Below are 27,159 nucleotides of genomic sequence, written 5' to 3' on the forward strand. Positions count from 1 at the left end.
GCAAATTTGCTTTTTAGAAAGTTTGAAAAAGTCAAACAAGTATTAACAAAGATTTCTTTATTCCACAAATAAAAAACAAACAAACATTTATTGACACTGTAAAGTGATAAAGTATGAGAATGTTTAACCCTCCTTCTTTCATGTACTGGCCTCCTTACAGTGGGGGACACTAATTATTTGATCCCTTGCTGAATTTGCACATTTCGTCACTTGCAAAGAAAATAATTAAAGTCTCTCACTTCTATGGAAGTTTCATTTTAGTGAAGAAAGATGAAAAAAAAAAAAACATTACATGAACGTTATATCATTTGTACGTCATTGAGTGAAGTAAGTATTTGATACTGTGACAGAGGTGTGGTCCCTGGCTTAGCTGCAGGGGAGGAGTGGTGCAGCTCAACGGGGCGAAGCTGGGGAGGCAGGTGAGAGCACAGCTGGTGGCGTTTGGACTGATGACAGTCTTTTTCCCTTTTTAGTGAGGTGGAAGACCAGAGAGGAGGGTTGGAAAAGCTGAGACCAGCGCTGACCAGACTGTGGGTTGTTGCATAAATCCCTAAATAAACTTGTGAGCATAACCAGTGTGTGTGGAGTGCATTCTACAGATACCCTGACTCCCATGGATTGATTGATTGATTAAATGACAGTAAATCAATCAAGTACAGATACTCCTGATCTCAACTCACTATGTGTATAAACCACACCCAAAGAGCCTTCAGAGGACGTCAGAGACAAGTGTTGGAAATCAAGGAAATAAAATATAAAATGACCATCAATCACCCTTGATCTGGAGCTCCGTGCAAGAGCTTGTCTCGTGGGGTGAGGATGATCAGAAGAAAGGTGACGAATTGGCCCAAAACTACACAGGAGGAGCTTGTTAACCATTATTGGTAATGCACTACACCACAATGGATTGAAATCTTACAATGCCTGCAAGTTCCCCCTTCCCCCTTGTATAGGCACATGTACATGCCTGTTTTAACGTTAATATCTGTGAACATCTAAATGATTCACAGGACACCTGGCAGAAAGTGCAGTGTTCACATGAAACTAAAGAGAAATGCTGAGTATGACTCAAATATCACCATCCCGACAGTGAAGAACGGAGGCTGAAACATTATGCTTTGGTGCTGTTTTTCTGCTAACGGTACAGGACGACTTCAGCTCATTAAGGGACCAATGGGCAGGGCCACATACCATAAAATCTTAGATGAGGACCTCCTTCCCTCTGACAAAACACTGAAGATAGGTCATCGATGGGTCTCCTAGCATGGCACCGACCCAAAACATACTGCCAAAGAAGTGGCTAAAGCAGAAGCACATTAAGGTCAGGAAGTGGCCTAGCCGGTCTCCAGACCTGAGTGGAAGGAGCTGAGGCGTCTGTGCCAAGAGGCAGCAAAAAGACCTAAAGCATTTAGAGTGTGTCCATAAAGAGGAGTGGGCCAAAACCTTTCCTGGGATGTGTCTAAACCTAAGAAAGGTCTTAGTGCTGTTCTTCCCAACAAGTGTTTTTTCACTAAGTACTAAGTTATGATCAAATACCTATTTCACTCAGTTGCATACAAAATGAAACTACCATAAAAATGTCTTTGCAAAGTGAGCAAACTTACACATTCACAGTGGATCAAATAATTATTTCCCCTACTGTATGTCAATGAACAAACAAGATAGTCCATTAATGTCAAATAAAAAAAACAGCAAAATACTTTTGCTGATTAATATATTATTGCTAAGATCCTTCATTCAGTCAGCAAGTGCTTAGGTTCTTTTGTGCTGTGATGCTGAAAAGTCTTTAGTTAAATCCATTTAAGGTAATTCTGTCTTCATGTCAAACACCAAGCCGTTCTTGTAGATCAGCATGGCAAGCTCATTGTCCACTTGCTCAAGGTCCGTAATTTCTCCTTCTTTGGAATTCCTCTGCTCCTCATTTGTAGAGCCGGGGCTCGAACAGTCGTCGCTGCATTCTTCCAGGGTACTCCTGTCGTGGTCTACGTCCTCATCAGTCCCATCGTCCCACTCGTCCCTGAGAACACGGACATCTTCTGCTTCCTCTGAGACAGACTTTCCCTCTGGATAAAGTTTGAGCAGCGTCAGCTCATCGTGCACCTCCTCTTTCTTCTCTAGGATTTCCTGTTTTATCACATTATCAGAGAACAGATTTAGTAAGTATTTGTAATTACATGGGATAAAGGGTTTTATCAGTTGTAGATATGAAAATGTGGGTTAAAGCTCATTGAAAATATTCTGTGGTCAGACAAATTAAAATTTGAAACTCTTTTTGGAAAACATCGAAGCGGTGTCCTAAAAAAGGAGGGGGACCAGTGTGCACATCTGATAAAAGGACCATCTGTGTTGAAAGGTACATACAGGTTTTATACATACACACCCTTTGTGTACTGTTTTCACTGACGCAATGAGTTGAGCTCATTTTTGTCTCAGTTGCTTGTGTTTTGTCTTTTTCAATAGGGCACATGTCACATTCGGCAAAAAAAATTTGACAATGGTCAAAACAGTGGTCCACCGATCACTGGTCATGGTACTGTGGCTGCACACTTCTCTTGCACGCAGTCGACAGTTCTGCTTTTTGGTCAAATGAAAAGTCTGTGGTTCTGCCACATTGGCTTTCAATAGATTGGTCAGAGTATTTGCTGGAAAAATATTTGGCCAAAGCATCCAGTCATTTCAGCAATGCCCACTTAGCAACCACAGACATTCAACTTTCCATCATTTGCAGTTTTACTTCTTGTTACTGTTTCCCAGACATAGTGCTTTGAGTTCTGCCCTCATAGTTAGGTTTTTGACCTAGATGATCTTTTTTCTCATGCGTTTTGAGAACTTTACATGCAGTTTACCAAACTCCACATGGACTGTCTCATGCCTTTTATTCAAGAATGGCCTCTGTCTAACTGATCCGATCCTATGATTTCAAACTTATTCCATTTAGCAGTTACAAAGGTCAGTGGGGAATTGATTTTATAGTCCAGATCTTGAGCGCATAATATCTCATCACAGTCAGGTCTGCAGTTTCCTGGACCTCTTTGCTTGTTCTTTGTTTAAAATTCAGTAAATTATATATACAGGTGCTTGCCTTTCTTATCCTAAGAACACTGTACTCAATATTAAAGGCTAATTAACCCTCTCCAGGCAGGCGTTGCCGATTTGCAACAGTTAAAAACTAACAACCTGATTACCCCACATACATATTTTATGAGTTGTTTTTTTTTTTTTTTGATAATTTTCCCCAAATATCAGATTTTTCCTGTAACTAAAACTTAATTTGAGCCTGAGAGGGTTAAAGCAAACTGGATTCACTGGGCAACAATGTGGAGCCACAGCAGACTTCAGAAACATGAAACGTTCAGCCCGGTCTCACAAGACAAAACAACAATAGTTTTTTAAGCAGGTTAAAAAGACTAGTATTTATGTAAGCAACCTGCTGTGGTCATGTAAATGAGAACAGCTGCCTTCACAGTACCTGGGGTGGTTTGGACTAGTCATGCTGGTAACTGAGAAAACAGAAGAGGAACTTGTTGCACTTGAGAGAAAACTGCCTCAGGGCTTTCTGACAGAAAGTCCAACCAAACAGTGAAGAAAAAAGAAAACAATGAAAAAGTCAGTGAATGATGGTCCCATGGAGTGAAAACCCCAAGACTAACAGTCTATGCTAATTGGTAACACCATTGTGAATGGAAGCACGTGGGAAAAAATGAGACTCCAAATGCTACACTGTGTGCTTTGGTGTCACTTTGGTTTTTGTCATGCACAAATTTGAGAATCTGAGAAGGCAATGAGTTGCAGTAAAAGCTGCAGTAAAAGCTAAAAATAATGACACATTCTGCAGAAAAACTTGGGAAGTTGCATCCTGTTTTCACTTCTTCTGTTTCTATTACAAAACTGAAGCGGGAACCATCGTTTTGGAGACTACAGCATGCAAAGCATCCCATAAACGTGAGTATAAAATGGACCAACACATCAACCATAACGCATGGAACATTTTTGTACATTGGTGTTGCGCAGAACTTTATAGACACCCGTCTACATGTGCTGTGCAGTGGGGGGTAAGCGTGCTTGTCTTTGTGCTTTTGCTGTTACGTTTGCTTCGCCTCTGCCATGAAGAGCACAGAAGTATTAACTGATATACTGAAAACAATACCGAGTACTGAAAACAATGAAAGCTCTCCAGTGCTTCGAGTGCTGCCGGAGAGTAGAAAAGCACTATATAAGAATCAGTCCATACCCTTCTTCTCATTTTCTTCTTATCTTTTTAAATTTCTAATTTTTTTCCATGCTTGTTGTGAAATCAAAATTTCTTTCCTGTTCAAGCCCAGCTTTAAGCTAGTTTGCATTTCACCTACATGTAGTTGGGCTACACGCTTCTGGCTTTTGAGGGTTGCATGCAAGCATGCCTGCTTTGGTTGCTTTGGTCTTTCACTGTGTAGCCAAAGTCCTGTGCATGATGGAAACACTGTAGGACTCGAAGTCCTGCACAAGGCTCACCATGAGTTCAGTACTATTATACTTTTACAACTCCACTTGACTGAAGGGCCCCTGCACTGTATTTTAATGTCTACATGGACAGAGTCTCATGCTCACCATCTGATGATGATATCTGCATCAAGTGGACCTTCACAAGTGTGTAGATTTGGAAACCATCCATCCATTTTCTTCACTGCAGCAGACTGTTACAGCATTCAGTTCACTGCAGACGCGGCAGAAATCTATCTACCAGTGTCCCCTCTCCCCTCATGAACAATACCACAAGATACTTAAATTTCTCCCCTTGTGGCAGAAACTCATTCCTAACCCAGAGTGGACCCTTTTCCAGCTGCAGCTGCTTAGCCAAGGAGTGTCACTGTGAATTCTCATCCCAGTTGCTTCACACTCAGCCTCAAACAGTCCCAGTGTGAGTGAGAGGACAAACCTGATTAAGCCATAACAAACCACATCATCTGCAAAGAGCAGAGAAGAGATCCACCAAAACAAACACCCTTAACCTCCCTGTAAACAGAATCAGTAACATCTGGAAATGCAGACCAACCTCTCACAGTGATTATACAGGGACTGATACCCCATACTCCCAAGGACCTCCCACATGATACCTCAAAGTGCGCAGTTGAATGCCTTCTCATTAAGATTGCAGGACAAACTCTCACACACACTCGAATATCCCTGAGAGGATGATATTTCAGTAATCAGGGATCAAAAAAGCCAAGCTCTCCACCTCCAATCCACAGAACCACCAAAACACCAACCAAATAGCAAAACTGTTTAAACCCCCAAATTTCTTTGACTATAACTACCTAAATAACCATACAGGAAACGAACATCAAATCCTTAACAGCTGCAAATCCAAGCGATGGCCTTTTACCTGAGTCTTTGATTTATGGGGGATGAAATCTGTAATAACAGGCTTTGGCACTGGAGGAAAAATCTTGACTTTGATCCTAAAGATGAGAAAAACAGATAAACAAGAACTTCATGAGAAACTTACTTTCTTTGACAATTAAGAGACACGTCTGATGATCAAAAGTTACATTGACAATGGCTGCTGACCATGTTTCACTTGTTTTTCACAAGTACTAAACAAACATACTGTATGCATACTATAGTTGGCAGGTTTGTTTTTAAAATGGGAAAAAAAAGTTTACTTACTTCTTCAAGACAACGGTGCACGTTGTTGAGAATAAAAAGAAGACAAACAGCAAGCCGAAACTCAACCACACTAATAGAGGGAGGAGAGGAGAGTAACAGAAAATTAGTAATTCTGCTAGACCATATCTGATTTTCACAAAAAATTTAGCTCCAAGGTTTGAACTAATATCATGAGTTCACTCTTTGAAATGTAAAGTTTGAACTCAACTTTATACCACAGCTCTGTGAAAAACAGTTTCACTTTCTGACTTCTTGAGATATTCATGTTCAAGCCTGGAGCGTGAATATCTTGAAGGTATCAATGACAATTTTTCAAAAATGATATATTGAAACATATTTGATAAATTAAGCTAAAATCTCACAGCAATCATTACATATGGTAAGTTTGTACCATCAAATATTTATGCAAATCAAAGATGGTTAGAGACCCTAAAGAGAAAACCTTGCTGACATATATTAGCTTTACTAAAAACAAATTATTTCAACGTGAGAGTTCGTTCTGATACCATTCATAGGTTTTCCTGGCTTGGTGTTGATGATTGCTGTGGCTTCAGGCCCTTCTCCCACTTGTGTCACCCCAGCTAGGGTGATGTTATATTTGCTTCCAGCTTTCAAGTTTTCCAGGTGGTATTTAGTCTCTGAAGCTGGTATGTTGTCGCACACTAACACCCAAAAAAAAGCAGGGAAAAAAAAGACAAACAATTTCGTTATTACAGTTTGGAAATTTATGTTTCTCAAATGTGAGTGTCAGTTAGTGTTTCCTTTTACAGAACTTAGAAGCAGTTAGAGTTCAAAGAAGTGATTTTCACACCTTTGGGCTCATCCTGTGAACTGATTTTTACCCAGCACAGGCGGTAATGTGTCAGGAAGCCTTGCTGGTACGCAAGAGGAATCGCTTTCCAGGACAGGTCAGCAGAAATGTCTGTTTCGTGAAATGTGGTGACCTCCTGAGGTTCCTTCAGCGGTACTAAAATAAAAAAAAATAAAAAATTTAAAATAATAATCCTATTGCAACAGGAGACAAAATGTGTTGTGCTCAATGATTTTGATTTGCACTCGATGAGTGTGTGGTGCACGTCGTTTTTTTTGTTCAGCTTAATGTTAACTGCCTAGAGAACTGGTCTAAACTTGGATTCAGTAATATATCATAATTAGCATGTTAGCTTCTCACTTTAGCAAATCTTGGGAACTAAATTTTACGCATGCTAACTGGCCCACAACTCACAATTAATATGTACTTGAGCAGGTAAAGGGCACTACATAAAGTTGCAGAACCTAGTCCAGACCAACTGAAACACCCACAGATCACAACACTGGCCCCACAGGTTGGTGCATCATTACATTTTATTACCTAATCGCCCATCAGACCACATGACCTTTACTTCAATCTTTCTGCTGCAAACTAAAGCACTGTCTCACTAATAAGTGGTTTTCTTAAGATTACACAGCTGTTTAGTACACCTCCCTTTACCCCATTTACACTGTGTGTGTTAATGTTCTTACTTTCACTGCTAATCTTAGCCTTGTGTTCTACTGTTGATTGTTTATGATTTAAAGTGATATCTGATCACAGTCATCACGATAGTTTACCTTTGCTAGCTAAAACATATTAATCATTGCAGTAATTATTCTGCTGAAAGGCTTTTACCTATTTGCTTAATTAAATCAGTCAATTCAATACTTAAATGATGTTGTTGTTCAAACTGACCAAGGTCTGTATCTGCTGCTGTAATTATGATTGCTAGGAGCTGAGAGCCTGCTGTCAAAACAAGTTGGTTTTCATCACAACCGTTTTATGCAAAAAGACTTGAAGGTCACAAAATTTTGAGGAGAGTCCAACTTTTCAATTTTGCAATGTGAACACAAAACAATCAAAAGCCCCCTCCCTCTGAATACCTTTTCTACCCACAGCGATATAGAAAATGTATTATTAATTATTAGTGATAATTCCTGGCGATGATGGGTGATTCCCTTTACTTTGAACTACGTGTCTCTGTTCATCTTTAATCCCTAGTGGGAATAAATATGCATCCTCCCCTCTGTTTTTGAGGACTGCATCTCAAAAGAGTTTACAGCCCAAACAATAGCTGAATTCTCTACAAACGTGAGATCTTAGAAAGCCTCACTATCTGGGGCATCTCTGACGAAATGCTATATGCATGGTTTGTTGGCATTGCAGCTGAAGGTGCAGCTGCCTTGACAGGCTGATAGAGAAGAGCAGCCATTGAGTCTTCCACTGCATCAACCAGAATAATTAAAAACATTCATGTCACTGTCAAACACATTACAGAGTTGAAATATTTTTACATAGTCATTGACTCTCAGTCTCCAAAAGTTTGCAGATTATCTCAGTAAAGCGAGCGGGGTCATCTCCCTGCCTATCCTGAGGTTTGTGGGTAATCTTTTAGTTTGCAGTTTGTCTTCAAAGAAGACTGAATCTACTGCAACGCAATATTTATTTATGCTTTTATGCTGAGAGCTTTTTGTGCTGTTGGGTTTTATGCATGACTTCATTATTTCATATTAAATATTGAGATTAAATAGCGTTAAGATTTTAAAAAATTGGGATTTAATTGTGGCATTAATGTTGTGTTTGAATAAATCACCGACGTCTGAAGAGGTCATTTTGAGCTGGAGAATGATGGGCATATTCATTTAATGAAAACATTTTATCATTCTTACAAGTGGTGCCCATCCAACGGCCACCTGGGGCTTTCTGTGTGCCGTTTGCATGCTCACACTGAGTGTTAGGTGTAATTGGTGCAAACTGATTGTCTGTTTCTTGGTCCAGCGATATACTGGTGACCTGAGTAGGCTGTACCCTGCACCCAGCCCTAACAACCCTGAACTGGCTAAGAAAATAAACTGATGGATGGATGAATGGAAAAATATTGCAATATTTTTGCTGTTCACTGATGTTTAAGGTCTGACATGTGTAGCTGAAAGCAAACTGTTTTTCACAAATCCTGCCATGACTGAGTAATTTTATTCATGAATCCCCCTTTCAGCAATCATCTTTGAATATTTCTTTCTTTCTGAGATGTTTATCTTTTAGTCGATATTGGTTTGACAGTTTTATCTCACCACATGACAGAGAAATATCACACAGTAAAAAATGTGCCAGCCGGCCTCGCTCTCCCCTTTAGTTAATCTATGTGTGCATGCATGTGCTCTTTAATGTGGTCGACTCGTTGCAGTCCTCCTAGCTGGAAGGGAAAGTCTGTAGAAACCTTGCACATGTATGTTTTCATGAAAGCACTTACCACCTTCTTTTTGATAATAGAAGCACATTTTAACCGTCTGTGGTCTCCCATGTTGACATCTGTGTTCAAAGTAGAGGTAACGGATGTAGTCCTTCAGGTCTGTAACAGAAACACAAAGGCTGCTTTGGTCTACGGTGTTTTTAATGCCATCATTTTGAAAACAAGGTGGCATAAACATAAGATGAATGAGAGTAAAATCTTTTGCTTGTTGGTCTTAATCATTTCATGAACACAGGGAACAAACTTAAACATACTTAATATACAACTTACTCTTTCTTACTTCTTCTTTCTTCTTATTACCCATCTTTCCTGTTAAGGTTATCACATTTTTTGGCACTGGACTTGCATCTTGAAGCTCGTACCACTCAAGACAAGTTCTCCTGTTTATTTTTTTATCTGCCAAAGTTTTGCTGCAAGCTGCCAGAGAGAAATTCAGCTTTGTGGTCTACTTGAACATAAATATACACAATATTGATATTTATGCATTTTACACACCTACCTTTTAAATCTGATGCAGGTTCAGCTGGTACTTGCAGGATTGCCGGAGGAGACACACTCACATCATTTCTGGCAATAACGGAGATGTTGGCAGCCGAGTACGACACAAATGTGTAAATAGTATGGTCGTTGTGATATACGGTCTTGGTGCAAATGCACCGGTGCGAAGAATTCGACGTCACATTTCTCACTGCTGCTCCTAGTGGCATTGGCTGAAGAGCAAGAGGGCACTTGGTTGAGACAAATGCAGCTGAACCGACTAGACAAGAAAATATTATATTCAACTGTTTCAACACTGTCCAAGGAGTAGTGGATGAAAATGAAGATGTAAAAAAAAAAGTGGTAGAAACTGATGGATGAAGTGCCGTTTACAGCCAAGTATTTTCACAAATTCAGTTCCATCCACCGCTCCTGGTCTTTATCGTGAGTTGACTTACCATCCACATTAGTGTCACCTTTCGAGTGCCATTGAAATGTGTTATTGTCATGGTGACATTAGGCTCATGTACAAGTTCTGTAATGAAAACAAAAAGACTTTTTTGAGATGCATCAGTTTACCATCCTATAAGAAGAATGCTAGAGTGGACTGAACAGGGCAGAAGTTACTTGGCATCATTGCTCTGTTTTATGACACAATTTTAAAAAAGAAAGCTATCAAACAGATGGCCTCACATTCCTGACTACAGTACGTTGGTAAACACGGAAGTTTATGGTTGACTCAATGAGTGCAAGATGGCAAGGCCCTGTGGTTTCTGAACAAGCCCAAATCATCACCCTCCCACCGCCGTGCTCGACAGTTGATGTGATGTGTTTGGTTTTCACCATATGTGTTGCTGTGCATTAGAGGCAAACATCTGTGCCATGGCGTCTGTACTTCTGGTACTCCAGAAGTCTTGTGGTTTGTGATGCAACTTGATGCAACTTTCAAAACCCAAGTCGTGCTGCCATGTTCTTTTTTGAACATGTAGAAGATGCTTACTCCTGGTAGCACTTCAAAACAAGCCATACTTGTCTAGTCTTTTTCTACTTGTACTGTCATGGACTTTAGCATTTAATATGCTAACTGAGGGCTATGGGTTTTTGACGATTTCTGGGACATTCATTTACCAACTTTTGTTTTTTTTAGACCTGTTAAGGTCAAAATGATTTTTTTTTCATATCCTGAAACCATCAATTTGAAAGAGGATGTAGTTTTTTTTTCTCCATGTGATAAAAGGCAAACATTTCAATTGCATCCTGTGCAGCATCATTACACATTCAATTGTAGTGTAAATATGCATTTCATTCACATTAAGATTCACATTTTCTATTAAAATCATCACTTCTGTTGTGTATATAACACTAGCTCACCTGCAGGAACCACAACCTGAGACCAGGCACTCCACAGTGGTTTCTTGGCTATAGTGGATCGGTGTCTGATCTGAACCTGGTACGCTGAACTCTTCCGAAGGTTTACAACAAAGACCTGGTCTGTTCAGATTGAAGAAAAAGAGAGTTTAGCTCATTCAACCAAGTTTCACTTGGCTAAATGTTGCCTAGAAATACTTGTTGCTGTGCTCATAAATGCATTATTTTGTCCTTAAACAGATGACTGTCTCTGTGGGGGATTTTTAGGGTCTAGGAGGGCTTCACACACACACTAACAGGTGTTACACGTTTTAAGTTATAAGCTTCTATAAACAAATGCCTCACTTGCAATCGTCTTCAGACATTTTAACTCCTATAAGACATATTTGTACTCACGCTGATCTTTATTGTTGTTAATGGTGGTGCTTATTATTCTCTGTAACAGCAAATGAAATTAGGTTAAATAGTGATTTGTTTAAAAAGGCCAAAAATTTACATCTGGTGACAAAACACTGACTCACTTTTCCCCACGGTTCTGTGGGGTGCTCATCTCGTCTGAACCAAACTTCTGCTACAGCTCGATACTTCTCTGTAGTTATCCAGCTCAAGCTTAGGTTGTTTTTCAACCAGGATGCTGAAATATTTTGTGGTGCTTCATATTTTACTGTTAAATGAAAGCGAAACTTTGCTTAATGCACATTTCAACTGCAAAGCAAAATTAAAATGTGGGCTGTGTGTCATTTTGGTGAATCAAAATGGATAATCGTGTAATTAAAAAAGGGTGTCCATTACCTATGTCCTGGAGTACGGCAGACGTCTTTGGTGATTTGCAGGTGGAGTTTCCTACGTGAGCTTCCACCCAAATCATAACGCTGCGGGACTGAATGAGTTGTTCCTCAACGACATTATGGAAAGTTTCCTTAATGTTCCCAAATTTTGTCTCACTACATAGAAAAACATAAAAGCATCACTTCCCCGGGAGCAGTGGAGAAAGAAACACTTAACAACACATCAGCATTAAACTCGTGAGTATATTAACACTTTCTCGTCCACTTTCACTCATTTGTTTTGCTTTGTCTGTTTTCATAGCTTCTTATTTTAGAAAGTACACCTCTTTACATTCTTGCTTGAACTTAAATGAGATGACTGACATGTGTATCACATCTCTCAGGTAAATATGACTTTAACAGTCTGTTAAATTGTTGGAGGAGTTTGGCCCCACTCTTCCTCACAGCGTAGCTTCAGTTCATTGAGGTTTGCAGGCATGTTTATGCGCAGCTCTCTTAAGGTCCCTGAGGTTAGGTCATTGACTGGTCACATTTGACCAGAGATGGGCAGTTACAAGTAATGCATTACTGTAATCTGATTACTTTTTTCAAGAAACAAGTAAAGTAAGGGATTTCTATTGCAAAAAATTAATTAGATTACTGTTACTTTCCTGTAAGCACACTGCGTTACTGTGTTACTAAAATGTGATTTTGTTTGTGAGAGTGTCTCATGACAATGACATACGAGTGTGCGACATCTGTGGTAACAGATGTGTGTAGATTAACAATGGATAATATGGAGTGCGGGAGAGAGAACGACCACGCAGCGTTTAAAGCTTGGAAGTATGACATGACTTTGAGTTTGATTCTGTAAAAAGTGACAAAAACATTAGCGTCCGCTGTACACCTTGCGTGGGAAGAAAACTCCTTCCCATGCAGCATAAAAATCTAACTTCAAATCTGAACAAGCACCTAGCACGCTGTCATTGGAATGTGAAATTCACAGAGAAACCCCCTGTGTTCTGGGAATCCATCCTACCTCAAAAACCATCCTACTGGTTGTTTCTGTGCATGTGCTGCGCATGCGCACATTACAAAATTAAGTGGCAAACCGTCTTATCTTTGTGAGTATGAGCTACAAGTATACTTTGAGGGGTGAAATTAAGTGCCAAACCGTCTCGCCTTTATGAATATGAGCTAGAAGCATACTCTGATTGGTAGTTAAGTTATGTGGCAAACCATCCTACATACTTAAATTTTTGCTGGAATTATTGTGTGACAGCAGAAATGTGCATATACTATGTACGGTAGGACGGTTTGCCAAAGTAAGATGTTTTGTCAGAACACCGGATCCCTCCACTGACACGACTGCTGCAGCACCAAATGTCCACCGGCCCCACTCCTGCTAAAACAGGTGAAAATAGATTTAGGAGTGACATGACTCAGTGCCCATGACTTTTTGATTTTATTTATTTTTTGCTGTGTTTTACTTGCATCTTTACTTGTAAACACAAAAAATGATTTTATTTTATATGATGGAATATGCAGAAAATAGGTTTAAATGTTAAAGAATTTATTCAAGTCAAAGACTGTTGCATATCATTTAATTTTTGCTTGATTCAATGTGCATAAAGTTAAAAGATTAAAACTAATAAAACAAGTTCTAAAAAGAGACTTTTTCATTTGATTCAATTTTATATGATGGATTATGCAGAAAAAATAGAATTGGGCTAAAGTGTCTATTGCTTTATTGTGTATTCAGGTTGTGTATTATGTTGTTTAAAAGTAATTAAGTAATAAAGTAACTAATTACTTTTAGAAAATAAGTAATCAGTGAAGTAATAGGATTACTTTCTTGGAGAAGTAATCAGTAATTGGTAACTAATTACTATTTTCAAGTAACTTGACCAACACTGCATTTGACTCTAGGATACTTTGGTAAACCGAGGAGTTTGTGGTCAATTGCTAGGTGTCCAGGTCCTATGGCTGCAAAACAAGTGAAAATCATCATCAGTCCTGCACTGGGCCCTACAGCTCGTTCGGTTTTCAGGTGGCACATTATGGCCAAACAACTCTACTTTGGTGTGGTCTGTCCAAAGAACATGGTCACAGAAGTCTTGTGGTTTGTTGCAGCTTTAAAAGCCTAAGCTTTGCTGAACCTGGTATGCTAAACTCTTCTGAAGAGCCACAACAATGACCTGGTCTGTTCAAAATGAAATAGTATTTAGTATGTGGCTAAATGTTGTGTGTGTTCATTACTGTGTAAAGTATCTCTGATCATCTGACATTTTTTGTTGCTGTGCTCATTAATGCGTTATTTTGTTCTTAAACAGTTGACTAGGTCTCGACGGTCTCTGTGGGGGATTTTTAGGGTCATGGACAGCTTTAAACAGGTGGTACACATTATTATACACACAAGTTCTAATCTTCCATAAGTAAATGCCTCACTTGCAATCATCTTCACACATTTTAACTTCTAGTTTCAGAACAAACGATAATTTAGCTCACCTGGTGACCTGGTCACCCTGGTGACCCTTCCAAACAAGCGACACCTGCATACATTTCTAATGAGGGACAATTTGTGCAGTTTCTCAAAGCATTGAATGGACTGACCTTGGGGGGAATTTGTTGGGACGTTCACGCCTAAAAGACTAGTGTGTATCAATACCACTAGATCATCAAAATGCTGAAATGTTGCATTTTGCAGAGGGGCTCGCACATGCTGATGATCATTTAATCGAGGGCATTTATTATAGGGTACTAGCTACCCTCTTATTTCCAATGGAAGCAGTAAGTATTTGGTATTTAACAGCACTGTGAAAACCTTCTCTTTCACATGAGAGTATGGTCTCTCTATGCTAATACTGAAATCTGGTATTCTTCCAGTTCCAAAGCCATTTATCAGGTTTTTCTCTTTTTCATAACTCTGACCATGAAAAGACTTAATCGGTCATGTAGGCTCTCCTTCCATTTCAGTAGAAGTAACTTTTCTTGAAGATCTATTAATATGTAGTTTGGCAGTGCAGTTTCACTCATGATGACAGAACAATGCAGACACACAAAATTTCCTATGTTGCAAAAGTGCTTTTGTGCATTTTTTTTTCTAATCTGAGGCATAAAATAAAAGTTGCATAATACTTCTATTCCTCTCACATCCGCACACTTGCTTGTTCTGAGGTGAATGCAAATGGGAGAGCAAACTGTGCTACTAACGTTAAACGTCTCAGCTGCCAGCAGTGCACACCTCTTTGTTTTTTTGGTTGCAAGAGTGAAGGCATGAGTCTCCCAGGGTAACTGTTTTTCATTGTTGCTGTAGCAGTTTGTGCATGATGCACAGAAGCCAAGCAATGCACTGCAAGTATTTAAGTCACTAATAAAGTAAAATGTAAAAACTGAATAGAGGTGTTTCTAATGTTTGCAGTGATGAAAACACCAGCTAACAGTGTGTAAACACAGGCTGTCAGACTTAAAATGACAGATTAAGTTTGCTATATTTAAAATGCGCTCATCATAAAATAGAAGCGGAATCTGTGACCTTAAATTGTTTTCTCTGGGCTTTGCTGCTGTGGAAATAAAAATAAAAAATAAAGAGGACGTAGCACTGACATGACCTCATTTGCTTTATTTTGATTACATGTTATGAAAGCTGCCCTACATAGCTGACCTAAACTGTTTGAAAGAGTACAGCCTCTCAGATCATAAATTCATTTTGTTCCACTGTCACGTGAAAATCTCACGATTTCTGGGCTGGCTGAAACTCTCACGGTTTCTCACATCCTAACATAACACCTCTGGCTTGCAGCACAGTCGCAGGTGTTGCAGAGGGGTATCAAGATCCCACCTATCCCCTGGCTTTCGCTATGAAACATCAACCGACCCAACCAGTTGTTCACTGTAAGAAGCTGGATAGCCACAAAGCAAATGTCAGAATTGTGGCAACTGGGCTTCACGGGCCCATTTTTTAAAAATATCACACAAAGGTTTAGAGTTTATGTGTAAAGAATCCAGTATTTTCCACAGACTGAACATCTTTATGGACACATCAGTAACAAAGAGCTGAAACTGAGCAATACTCACTTAAAGTAAAGCTCAAACGTCACGTCGCTCTGAGTCGTGTTCAGGCTCCACTCGCACGTGTAAACAGTAGCTTCAGCTTTTCGTCTGAAGCACTGAGGACTCGAGGGAGCCTCGCATGCAAAACCTAAGAAGAAACATATTTGAAAATGATATAAACTGATGTCATAAGGTGGACCTTTAATTTGTCTGGGTTATCTTTGCCAGGTTACCCCAGAAACCACACATCACTTTAGAGAAAACAGCTTCAAATGTCCCATTTCAAGCTGGAATTTTCTTGTACTATTTACATTTTTTGAAATACACCTGTAAGTGTAACATTTTCTTTCTCTCTACTCACTGTTTTGTTGTCCTACATCTAACGTCTAAAACATTATTTGTCACTTTACCTCACCCTTACAAGTGCAAAATTCACACTTACATTCTATTTGAATGAGTTAATTTGTCAAATATAATTTAAACCTAAACATCGACACTTCAGAAACGCTGCACACTGCGGATGTGAACTGCAAAGTGTGGAAACCACACACTGCTGATAAGATAACCAAAATTTTGTGGCTGATGTTTTTACTAAGTTGAGTTATCACTTTCATGCATGTAATTAGCATTCTTGAAGGTGATTTGATATAATCAGAATAAAGTTAATCTCAAAGCACAAAGCCAATTAAATGAAGGTAAACTTTTTAAGGTCATCAAAGAGGAAAGGTTTTCATAGTTGTATCTACCTTTGCTGAGAGTCGTGAGGAACATAAACATAACATATCCATGTAGTGAGCTCCTGTTCTTAAAAAGTTCCATGAGGTATGGTGGAAAGTCTAGAAAGGTGATCGTTCTACAGTTTGTGAGAGTCCATGTAGATAACCTGCCTTCACTTGTATTTCTCCGAAATGTCACAGAATGTCTCGGCTTGTTTCACTTCATATGAAGAGCAAACAAAACCACAAGCGTCAGGGGTGGGGGAAGGTTGTGCTCGTCACAATGGCAGTCATACACAAAATCCTGTATACTGTATGACTCACTGAAATCATTTGTTGATTTTTACATTTTTAATTTTCCTGCCACCGTTTTCTGCTGTCTCCAGACTGCACATCAAAGAAAAACTAGTGGAAAGTCTAGAAACTAGAGCAACTGATTCACCACACCTACATTCAGTGTCTTGAATCAGGTGAGAGGGAACCTTTCTGTATTTTACGTGTGAGGTCTAAACCCACGTCGACGTGTAGAAGTGTGCAGTCATTAAAACCTCCTTATATCTGACGCTATCTAACCTTCCTGCTGTGTGTCTGTGTTTGTGTGTGTGTGAGACTTTTGAATCTTTAAAAACAAGCTCCAGACAAACAACTTCCTGTCTGTTTCCTAAAAATAGTGCAGGCTTTTGCACAGGTGTAAACTGTGCATCTATTTTATTTGAAAAAGCAAAATAAATTTGATAAAGACTGAAAGATTTCCTTTGAAAGGAGCGTGTGACACCGTCAGCTTAACTGCACATGTAGGTGCATTAATGATAAAATTAAAATGTAAAGTTTCACTTTGTGAATCCTGTAGTTGCACCTATACTGTAACAGTATAAGAAGCTGAATCATTTCATTTACAGACAGCAAAGCACCCAAAAAAATCAGTGACAACAGATTTCCACTCAAATTAAAAAATCATACGGTAAAGTCCAAGGATTAGAAATATGTCTATAAATAAAGATTTAATAATAATATTATAGATTGGTAAAGACGATGACATACTGAGTGATATAAAGAGAAGCTCTGTGGGTTGCAGGGTCCTGCATTTTTTCCTGTAAGAAATAATCTGGAAATTCCAGATTTTGTGCATCTCTGGACACATTTTAACCATTTCAGCAGTAATACTCTATAGTAATACACACTCTCATAGGTATGGTATATAATAATGTACATTAAGCTTGTGTTGTCCTGCATAATTGTTTCATTTTCACACAACTCCTCCCCATCTTATATCCTCATTACTTTAACTGTTTCCCATTTATCCAGTTTCATAACGAGTTCACTTTCATTTTGAAATGGTGATTCACGGTCACATGTACAGCGCCATGAAAAAAATGTGCCCTCTTCTTGTCACGCTTCCATGTTTCAGATCATCAAAGAAATCTTAATATTAGACAAAGATAATCTGACAATCTGATAATCTTACTTATAGAAACATTGTGCTCAGCTTTGAGAGACAAACACAACCTGACACAATACGACTTTCACAGATACCTACAGCTGAAATCACATATTGATCATGAGTGCAAATTGTCCGACTTTACAGATGCTGAGTCACATTTTTTCCCCCATCCTGAAAAATGCTACAACCATGACCCCTACTAAAGCTATTTCCGACCTATACAAAGCTCTCTCTAGTGCCAGCGAGGTTAACACTTTATACATTAAAGATAAATGGGAAAGGGAATCAGGGATTGATATTCCTGTGGGGGAGTGGAAAAATATTTGGTCCTGCCAGTGGTCCACATCCAGTTCCATGAGCTGGAGGGAAAATGACTGGAAGAATATTATTAGATACTTCAAGACACCATATCAGGAGAGATATAAAAGTGCTCATATGCAATTCTGGAGACAATGCGGCTCGACTGTTGCTAATCATTTTCATGTCTTTTGGGACTACCCCAGGTTAAAAAATTTCTGGATGGGTGTCCAGGGCTCCTTAAGCACAGTCTTTAACGCTCAGATACCTCTAGATTTTAAGGTTCTATTCACGGGTCTGGTCCCTTTTCTGGAATGTAGGAGTGAGATTAAGCTGGTGCAATTATTTTTGGTGGCAAGTAAGAAAACAATTACAAGAAGATGGTTAAGCCCAGTCCAGCCTGCCCTGGATGATTGGTTTGGGATCATTTTAGAGATATTTAGGATGGAAAAACTGACATATCTGTTAAGAAGTCAGAAGGTAAATTCTACCAAATTTGAAACAATTGGATCCTATTAATGACCCCCACAAGAGCTGACTTTACTTGATCTCACTGTTACTTGTACTTTTGTAACCTACTTATCTAATTTCTGACCATTGTTAACCTGAACGATCAGCGGAGACAGATGAGGCTTGCAGCTGAGACTCCAGTTCCAGCTTACGCAGCCTCACTGCTTTATCTGCCTCTATCTCCAACCTTCCGATCTTGAGATCTAATTGAGCCTTCTCCTCGGCCTCCAAATGGAGCCGTGCCAGTCGTACTTTTAGCCGGGCCCCGTCCCGTGCTTCTGAACTTCCAGAGGAGAGGGAATCGTAGCGAGGAAGCATGCACGGTGTCTTCCCCCCCTCATCTCCCACACTGTCATGACCAGAACCATCTTTATGGTCCCCCTCAAATGAGGAAGTTTGACTAGGCTCACCAGAGACCACAGGCATTTCAGGCAGATCAGGGACTTGCATCTGACCAGCCTCCACCAACTTGTCTACTACCCACACTTTCAGGTCACTCTTACGGAGTGTTTTAGGGACCTGGAGCTTAAGGTGCTCTGCAATTTGCAGCAATTCACACTTGCAGCAGCTATCAAGGAGCACAACAGACGGAGCTTCTAAGAAATGCTCTAAGCAAAATGCAGCCGACATGGCGCTCATACAGGGAAGAGGGCAGAAGGAAAAAGTAAATGTAGCAAAACACACGTTCTCTCACAAATGGGAACTCTCCTTGTGGGGAAAAGGAGATCCCGGACGAGCCCCCACTTATGTTACGACCCCCTCTACTAGGCGACAGGAGGGGAGTAACATACACAAGCCCCCACACAAAACTTGAGTAAAATAAAGGGTTTTTTGCAAACTTTTAACAGAAAACTGACAGGGCTGTTCAACAGACCACTGGGCAACCAATTATCACATGTAAAGCAATAACACAAACAAACGTAAAAGCTAAGGAATAACTAAGGCAAGCTAGTGTCACAAAATTCTAATCAAAGCAAGCTAGCGTCACAAAACTCAAAACACTAATCAGGCTAAGTTCAAGCATGCACCGAGGTTAACACACAAAGTTCAGCATTATGAAAAAGTTCAACAAAGTTCGAAGAGGGCGACACGAAGGGCAAACTGCATTTTCAGTCCTAAGCAGCAGCCACTGAGTGAAGGCCCTCCAGCCTTTTGTAGCCGCAGGTGAGCACGATCAGCCACTGATGGCCTCTTGGAGTATCAGGGGATCCCCGGGCAGCCAATTATCTGCGTGGACTGTCACCCTGCAATCTGCATAGAAGAGGGCTGGCACAGGTCTCCAAGTAACCAATCATCCACAAGTCCCAGCACACTTGGATTTGCATGAACAAAAAAAGGCAGTCTGACTCCCTCCAAGGCTCGGGGCCGTAACAATGTATTTTATTTGCTTTTTTTTTCTACTTTTTCCCTCCATGAGAGCAGCATGGGCAACCCCCCAGTTCATGTTTATAGTTCCATATAATGTGTCCTACCTTTATGTAATATGAGTCCCGTTCTGGAGAACATATGAACCTTGAAGAACTTTGTTATCAGGCAACTCTCCAAGTAATATCCATTAGAGGATAATATGCACCTCCCGATCACTGTTTTTATTATTTGCTCTCCTGGACTTAACTCTAAAAACCTGGAAGGACTCTGTTTTCATCTTATTCATATATTGCTATGTTGATGAATTTTTCCTGTCCATTCCAAATAAAGATTTGATTTAAAAAATAATAATAATAATCTGAGTAAATACAAAATGCAGTCAGACAGCAGAATTCACAGTTCAATCAATTATAGTGAGTCTTCCAGGTCCATCACGCTACCACCACCATGTTTGGCTGTTGGTCTGATACTCTTTAAATGAAATGCTGTGTTGGTTGCAGACGCGGCAGGACTCAAACCTTCCAAAGAGTTCAGCTTTTGTCTCTTCATATCCACAGAACATTTCCCCAAAAGTCTAAAGGTCAAGATGTTTTTTGACATGTCTCCGTATTAAGGAGCCTTGTGTCTTTCTTATTGTTGAATCATGAAGTCTGACCTTAACTGAGGCATGTGAAGCCTGCAGTTGTGGTAGACCGGTCACTCTTGTGAAGCTTCACCACTCAGCTGCCTCTGGCTTCGGCTCTGTGGCTGCTGAGTGACCCCTTGTCTGGGGTTCTCCTCAGCTCTTCCCAGGAGGATTGCATGGTTCCCCCTCCGATGGTCCCCCTTATTATGAAAGCACGGTACAGCCTCGGTGTAATGTCAGCAGTTTTTGGAGAAGTAAATATGAGAATATAAGAAATGTATGACCAAAAGAGACAAATATATGCGGTGGATTTCAAAGGTTTTGTCACTCTTCCCATAAAAGCAAAAAATAAGTTTAATTAGCTCTCATTTGAAGTTGGTATCCTCGTCCCTGGTTTTTAGTCCCTGTTCTGAGTTCTTGTAATCATGGTTTGTATTTGGTTTCACAGTTGATCCTGTGCTCTTGTTTCCTGTTTGGAATTTCTCCGTTATTTCAGTATTTTATTAGTTTTACTTCTCGTAACATTTCAAATCTTTGGTTTCTATTTTATGAATATTCTTGTGCTTAGTTTCAGTTTTGCAGTCATGTCTTGTTGCTCATCCTCTGTGATTAGTTTTTTTATTGCTCAGATCCAGTGTGGACCTTACCTTAGTGTACACTGTTTTGCCTTTGGACTTCCTGTTTTACTTTGAAGGACAGTTTTCTTTAATACCCTGCATTAATGTTACTTTGTGCCTCTACTTTCACCGATTCCCTGAGTCACCCGTATCTCCTTTTCCTAACCCCTTTTCCTTAAAATTGATGATGTTTTAATGAAGGTTACCTTTCGTTTCCATAAGCCTGGCTTTGGTCCTCTCCATATCCACACCATAACAGATCTGCTCTCAGCACTCCTGCTATTTTTGGAAGACTCCCTGATGGACCTACCAGTGGGTGAAAACTAGAAACTGTGGCCCGTCATTCACAGGCAGCAGGGAGACTTGCAAAGGCTGCTCAAATGAGACACCAGGATAACAGGTATATGGATTCTGCTGAAGCCCAGAAGAAGCTCAGGAACTTTGTACCCAGATTGTTCTGAAGATGTTAAATGAATCGATGATTGAGGGAGCACCCACTTCCTCTACACTGTTTCCATTAGACTGATGGATGCTTGCTTCTTGTTAAAGGAGGTTGAAGTGCTTCTCTGTGACCCATCAGTTTGTTGAACCTCACAGCTTCACTCAGCATCTTTCTCTCACAGACCGTCTGTTTTATTACATGTTGTAACACAACTTGACCAGCAGATGGCGGGTTAGAGGCAGTTTCTGATGTGCTTCAATTGTGGGCATGGTTATATTTTGGAACAATCAGAGTTATATTGTTTTAGTTTGTAAATGATAAGTTTGGAACACTATGTGATATTCATTTGTCACTGCACTTGAAAACATGCTTCTCAATCATTATATTTAAAAATCATGAAAACAGTGCTACCTTTTTCCTTTTTTCTTTTTTTAAAGGAAGCTGATTGTTAGATTAATTTAGTCAGTCCCTTTTGTGTTCTCAGTCTGTTCCTCTGGTCTTGTCTTTGTATTTTTGTCTTTCATGCTCCCTGGTTTTGTTATGCCAAGTTAATGTTGTCTCGCAGTCAGTCGTGTCTCTTTTCCTGTTTTATTTTGGTGATTCTTTGTCTCCGTGTCTTGTGTGTAGTTTAACTTCCTCCACAGTCATTGTGTGTGTTATCCTAAACTGAGTTCCCACCTATTATTATCCCGTGTGTGTATACTGTGCGAGTCTTCCCTTGTTCTTTTTTTTGGTCTTGTCCAGGTCCCTGTGTTTTCCTAAAAATTCCTTCTTGTTAGATTTGCTGCTCTAAAAATGCTATTCTTACGAGTTGATAGCATTAAAACGGTTTAACCTTGTCCTTCATTTGGGTCCTATATCTGCTCACCAGCACAGCCACGTTAGGCATGTAAATGTAGATTCAACTATGTTCAAAGTGAGAATCAGAATGGGGAAGTGTGAGGGGCTGGATCTCTAACCCGGCATTTTGTATTACTTTTGTTTTCTTATTTTTACATTGTGTTCTATCCATGTGCTATTCTTAAGTTAAGGGTTAATGAGTTATTTTATATTATTGGAATATTTATGAAATTATGTTAAGTCTTAGTATTATTATTGCTACCTTGAGTTGCAGTATAGTTTAGGTTCTTTCATGTCTCCTTAGTTACGAGTCTCTTCATGTCCCCTGGTGTAAGTCTGTCCCAGTCTTCTGCGTCATGTATTTTCTGTCTGTTTGTTTTCATGTTGCTCATGTCATATCCACATGTTTCCTGCTTTATTTTGAAAGAGTCTTGAGTTCTTGGTTCCTTATGTTTAGTTTTAGTTTTTGTTATTATGTCTCATTCTAGTCAGCTGTGTCCTCCTGTGTCTCCACTTCCCCTGATCACCTCATGTGTGTATTTAAGTCCTCTGTCTAGTAGTCTGTGTTACCTTCCCCGTGACGTCATCGTGTCCTTAAGTTTTCTTAGTACCACAGTGTTCATAACATTCATTGTCGTCATAATCTAGTCACAGTGTCACAGTTTATTCATAGATTCCTTAGTTTTGTCATTGCCTTCAGTTTAGTTGCTTGCTCAAGTTTGTTTTGTGCTTTGTTTTATGTTTCACGTCACATCAGCCCTAATAAAAGCTCGCTTTTTGTTTAAAGTTAATTCTGCCTCCTCTCCTGTGTCCGTGCCTGACCAACCACCTGTAAGATGTGCAGAGCACGGTCTAAAAAAACATAAAATATCCAGTGAGTGGCTGTTTTTTGGTAGAAATGCTTTGCTGGAGATCAGAGGAGGATTTCTAGACTGCTTTGAGCTGATAGGAAAGCAACACTAACTCAAACTACACTTGTTACATCCAAAGCATGCAGAAGAGCATCTCTGAATGCACAATGGAAGCTTGAAGCAGAAGAACCACAGCATCAAGCACCCAGTCAGCAGAAATCTTCCTGTTCTTAGCCGAGCTCTCCTGTCCTCTATGGACGGGAAACTGAGGCTCACACAGGCTCACCAAAACTGGGCAACGGATGATTGGAAAAATATTTCCTGATCCAATGAGTGTTAATTTCTGCTGTGACATTCAGAGAGTGGGATCAGAATAACATGAAGGCATGGATCCACCAATGGTTCTGGTGGTGGTGTAATTGTGTGGGGTATTTTCTTGGTCGGCGACTGTGTGATGCTGTCATGCTAATGTGGACCAAAAGCTCTGAGAAACATTTCTAGCATTTTGTTAAGTCTACGTCATGAAGGATTAAAGCAGGTCTGAAGGCAAAAGTTGGTCCATAGCATTAGGAAGGTGTAACTAATAAAGTGTCCAGTAAGGGAATGATGCAACACTTTCATAACATATTCATAATACTAATCTGTTACCAGGTTTTCTACACAGTTTCATCTGTTTTGCTTACGACTGCTTGTATTTCATGATCTGCAGCTGCTAATATTCCTCTGCAACAACCTAGTTTCCTCGCCTAGGTCCTGTTTTTTTCTCTGCATATTAGCACATATTAGCATACTGGCTTGTTTCTCGAGAGCGCAGACTCACAATATAATTGAAATGAGGTTGAAGGGTAGATAAAAAGCTCTGTTGTTGTCACTCACAGCCACAGGAGGGCAGTGTCTTCTTAAAGTTTGGACAAAAGAGCGAAACCTCTTAGTCTCTTTTTGCTTCTGCAGTGAAGATTTACTGCTCACTGGAAAATGTTTAGAGTTTAGAGTTAGAGTTGTTTACTTAAATTGATATGGTTGCTCTGAGATGTCAAAGACTTTTTTGCTTCCCATTAGAGCGCAAGAGGAACAAAAGCTGCAGTCGTGATATGGAAACTGACAAGTAGACCAATATTGACAGGTTTGTGGAAAGGGTGATGGAAATAAACTAAAATAGTTCACCTTTACTGAGGTGAGTATTTCAGGAAAAAATAATACAGTGTTAGAGGCTATGCCAACAAGAAGGTAAATCTCAAGTGAACAAAACAAAAAACAAACAGAAGCTCGGTCAGGAACAAGAAGGCTAAGGAGCAGCAGGTACAGGAAAGCGGGGTGGCAGCATCTGAAGCAACTGACAGAAGACTCAGTGGTTGTGGCAAAAACAGGCAGGAAAGACATGAAGAGAAATGTATTTTTTTAACTTTCATTTTATACTCCCGTCTTCTCAGATTTAAGGCATATCTTGTAAAGCTGTAATCATAAATCTGGAGGTTTGCATGTTGGTTTGCATTCAAAACCACCAATATTAGTAGATAAACTCATTTCATTCAAGAAGACAGCTAAGAGAAACTTTCTCTGGCAGAATAATTCAGCAGCAGAAAATAATCTGAAATCTGGCTTTCAGTATGAATTCTACTGGCAATGATTTATAGGTAGAAAAAGGTTATCTTGAGGCCGTAAATGAATTTCCCCTTTTTTGTGTGAGATTCACTTTTCTGTTTGACTTACTGGGGGAAAAAAAAATCAAAGGTGTAGGCAGTATTTCAGAGGTGTGAAAACCAAACCTAATACTGGATGAAGGAAAATGTTTTTATGAAAAGGAAAGTTACGCCTTATCAACAAAATAAGATTTGATTAGAGATAACACAATCGGTTTCTCAGGAAAGCAAAACACTTGATCAGCTGTTGCCCTTTGTTTGAATGGTAAACACTGAGTTTTTCCATAATTGTTCAAGCAAACGCTTGGTTTTTTAAAACCAGGTCAGGCGCATGTAACAACTATGCACAACGATCGCACAGTCAATCCGTCCACTCCATCCATTTTCTTAATTGCTTATACGGTTCAGGGTCACAGACAGGCTGGAGCATAATCTCAGCTGTCATTGACTGAAAAACAGGGCAGGATACACCATGGACAGATCCAGAGCCAGTCCATCACAGCACCAACTGCACACTCTCTAACTCACATCCATGGCATCAATTTCAGCCGACAGTGGGAAAACATGCAGAATCCATGTAAAAGGGCACCGGCCAGCTGGGAGAGCTGAACTCTGAGCCTATTTGTTGTGAGGCATCAGCATAAACCATCCAAATGCAACTGCACTTGCATATCCATAAACTTAGAAGTAAGAGTTTCCACTTTAGATAGCAAAGCAGTTAGCTAGAGCTAGAGCTAAAAAATAAAAAAATTACGTCTACTCTAACGGCCACAAGAGTCAGTCCCAATGTACCCCAGTTTATCAGGTAAACCTTTCTAGTACTTAGTTGGACAGCATTTGCCTTCAGAACTGCCTTAACTCTTCATGGCACAGATTCAACAGGATGTTTGGTCCATATAGAGACGATATCATCTTGTTCTTCCGTTCCACTGCATCTCTGTGGAGGCCATGTGAGTACAAAGAAATCACTGTGATGTTCAGCTGTTGATTTTTACTTAATGACATGGCACATTATCCTACTGGAAGCAGCCATCAAAAGTTTGGTACAATGTTATAAAGGTATGGGCAAAATCAGTAACAAGCTGGTTTGTGCTGAGAAAATATCCCCACCCCACTGCACCACCAGCACTAGTCTGAACCAACGGGGATGCAGCCACGTTTCATGCTGTTTAACCCCAAATTCTGACCCTGCTGTCTTTGGCAGGAGAAACTAAGATTCAGATGAGTCTCAGTGTCAAATGAGACAACAAGTGATCAAACTGCTCTCCATCATGGACAACCCATCACACCCGCGATTAAATCTCAATGCCATAAAGAACACTTCAGGAAATCATTCCTACTGTCCTCTCTAAAACTGAATAATGACTCTTCATTCAGTGTCAGGCACACAAAAGACCCCTTATTTTTGTATTATACCATCATGCAGTTGTTTTTCTTACATTTATAGTGTATATATTTTTTGTAATGCACTTTGCATCTATCTATCTATCTATCTATCTATCTATCTATCTATCTATCTATCTATCTATCTATCTATCTATCTATCTATCTATCTATCTATCTATCTATCTATCTATCTATCTATCTGTCAGTTATATCAAAATGATGACACATAAGTTTAAATCAAATGTTGCACTTTCTGCGTTCTTAATGCACTGGGTTAGAAAATGCAATGTCTCACTTGTGAAAATGCAATGTAGGGTTGTTGTTTTTTTATGAGAAACCTCGATACAGTAGAGGTGGGTGTTAAGAAGTGCAAAGTGCAGACACATTATTTGCTCAGGCCACTGCTTGAGTGCAGCAGCAAACATGCACACAAACAGAAAACAATGAAGCCTTTACCTCAAGCACGTGGGAGGCAGAAACTCACTCACCGAGTGATCAGCTTCAGTGTTTACTCCAAACACACTGAGCTTACTGTGGCTGTACCACCGGATAGACCAAGTGTTCTCCTTTTGATCAAACTTTAGATGTGCTTGTTACTTCACCTGGATTTTAGATTGACAGTGTGCAAAATATTTTTGGTGTAGAGTTAACTTTAACTGATGCACTTTTGCAAAATATATTATAACCAAAACCTGAAATTTATCATTTGAAACTGCATGTTTACAGTTAGGTCCACAAGGATCTGGACAATAAGACAACTTTTCTTTTATATAGAGCACACCTACTTCAGAGGCTCACTACCACAGACTGACAGTTATTCCACATCTGCAGTGGAACTTGTATTTGGTAGCT

The 27,159-nt window shown here is 39.7% G+C and overlaps 1 protein-coding gene across 1 annotated transcript; it reads right to left on the reverse strand.

Annotated features, from left to right (window-relative positions):
* Window positions 1-1,800: 1,800 nt before the first annotated feature.
* Window positions 1,801-19,168, reverse strand: il12rb1 (interleukin 12 receptor subunit beta 1). Its single transcript, XM_063494714.1, has 16 exons — window positions 18,634-19,168; window positions 16,321-16,410; window positions 15,599-15,722; window positions 11,547-11,698; window positions 11,276-11,418; window positions 11,151-11,190; window positions 10,758-10,877; window positions 9,845-9,921; window positions 9,409-9,619; window positions 9,180-9,326; window positions 8,910-9,008; window positions 6,458-6,613; window positions 6,153-6,308; window positions 5,647-5,716; window positions 5,363-5,438; window positions 1,801-2,124 (listed from the first exon to the last, which is right to left on the reverse strand). Exons 1-16 carry the CDS (start codon window positions 19,166-19,168, stop codon window positions 1,801-1,803), a joined length of 2,520 nt encoding a protein of 839 aa, XP_063350784.1.
* Window positions 19,169-27,159: the final 7,991 nt, after the last annotated feature.

Source organism: Pelmatolapia mariae, linkage group LG15 (genome assembly GCF_036321145.2).
Source record: "Pelmatolapia mariae isolate MD_Pm_ZW linkage group LG15, Pm_UMD_F_2, whole genome shotgun sequence".
In the NCBI taxonomy this organism is placed as follows: Eukaryota; Metazoa; Chordata; class Actinopteri; order Cichliformes; family Cichlidae; genus Pelmatolapia; species Pelmatolapia mariae.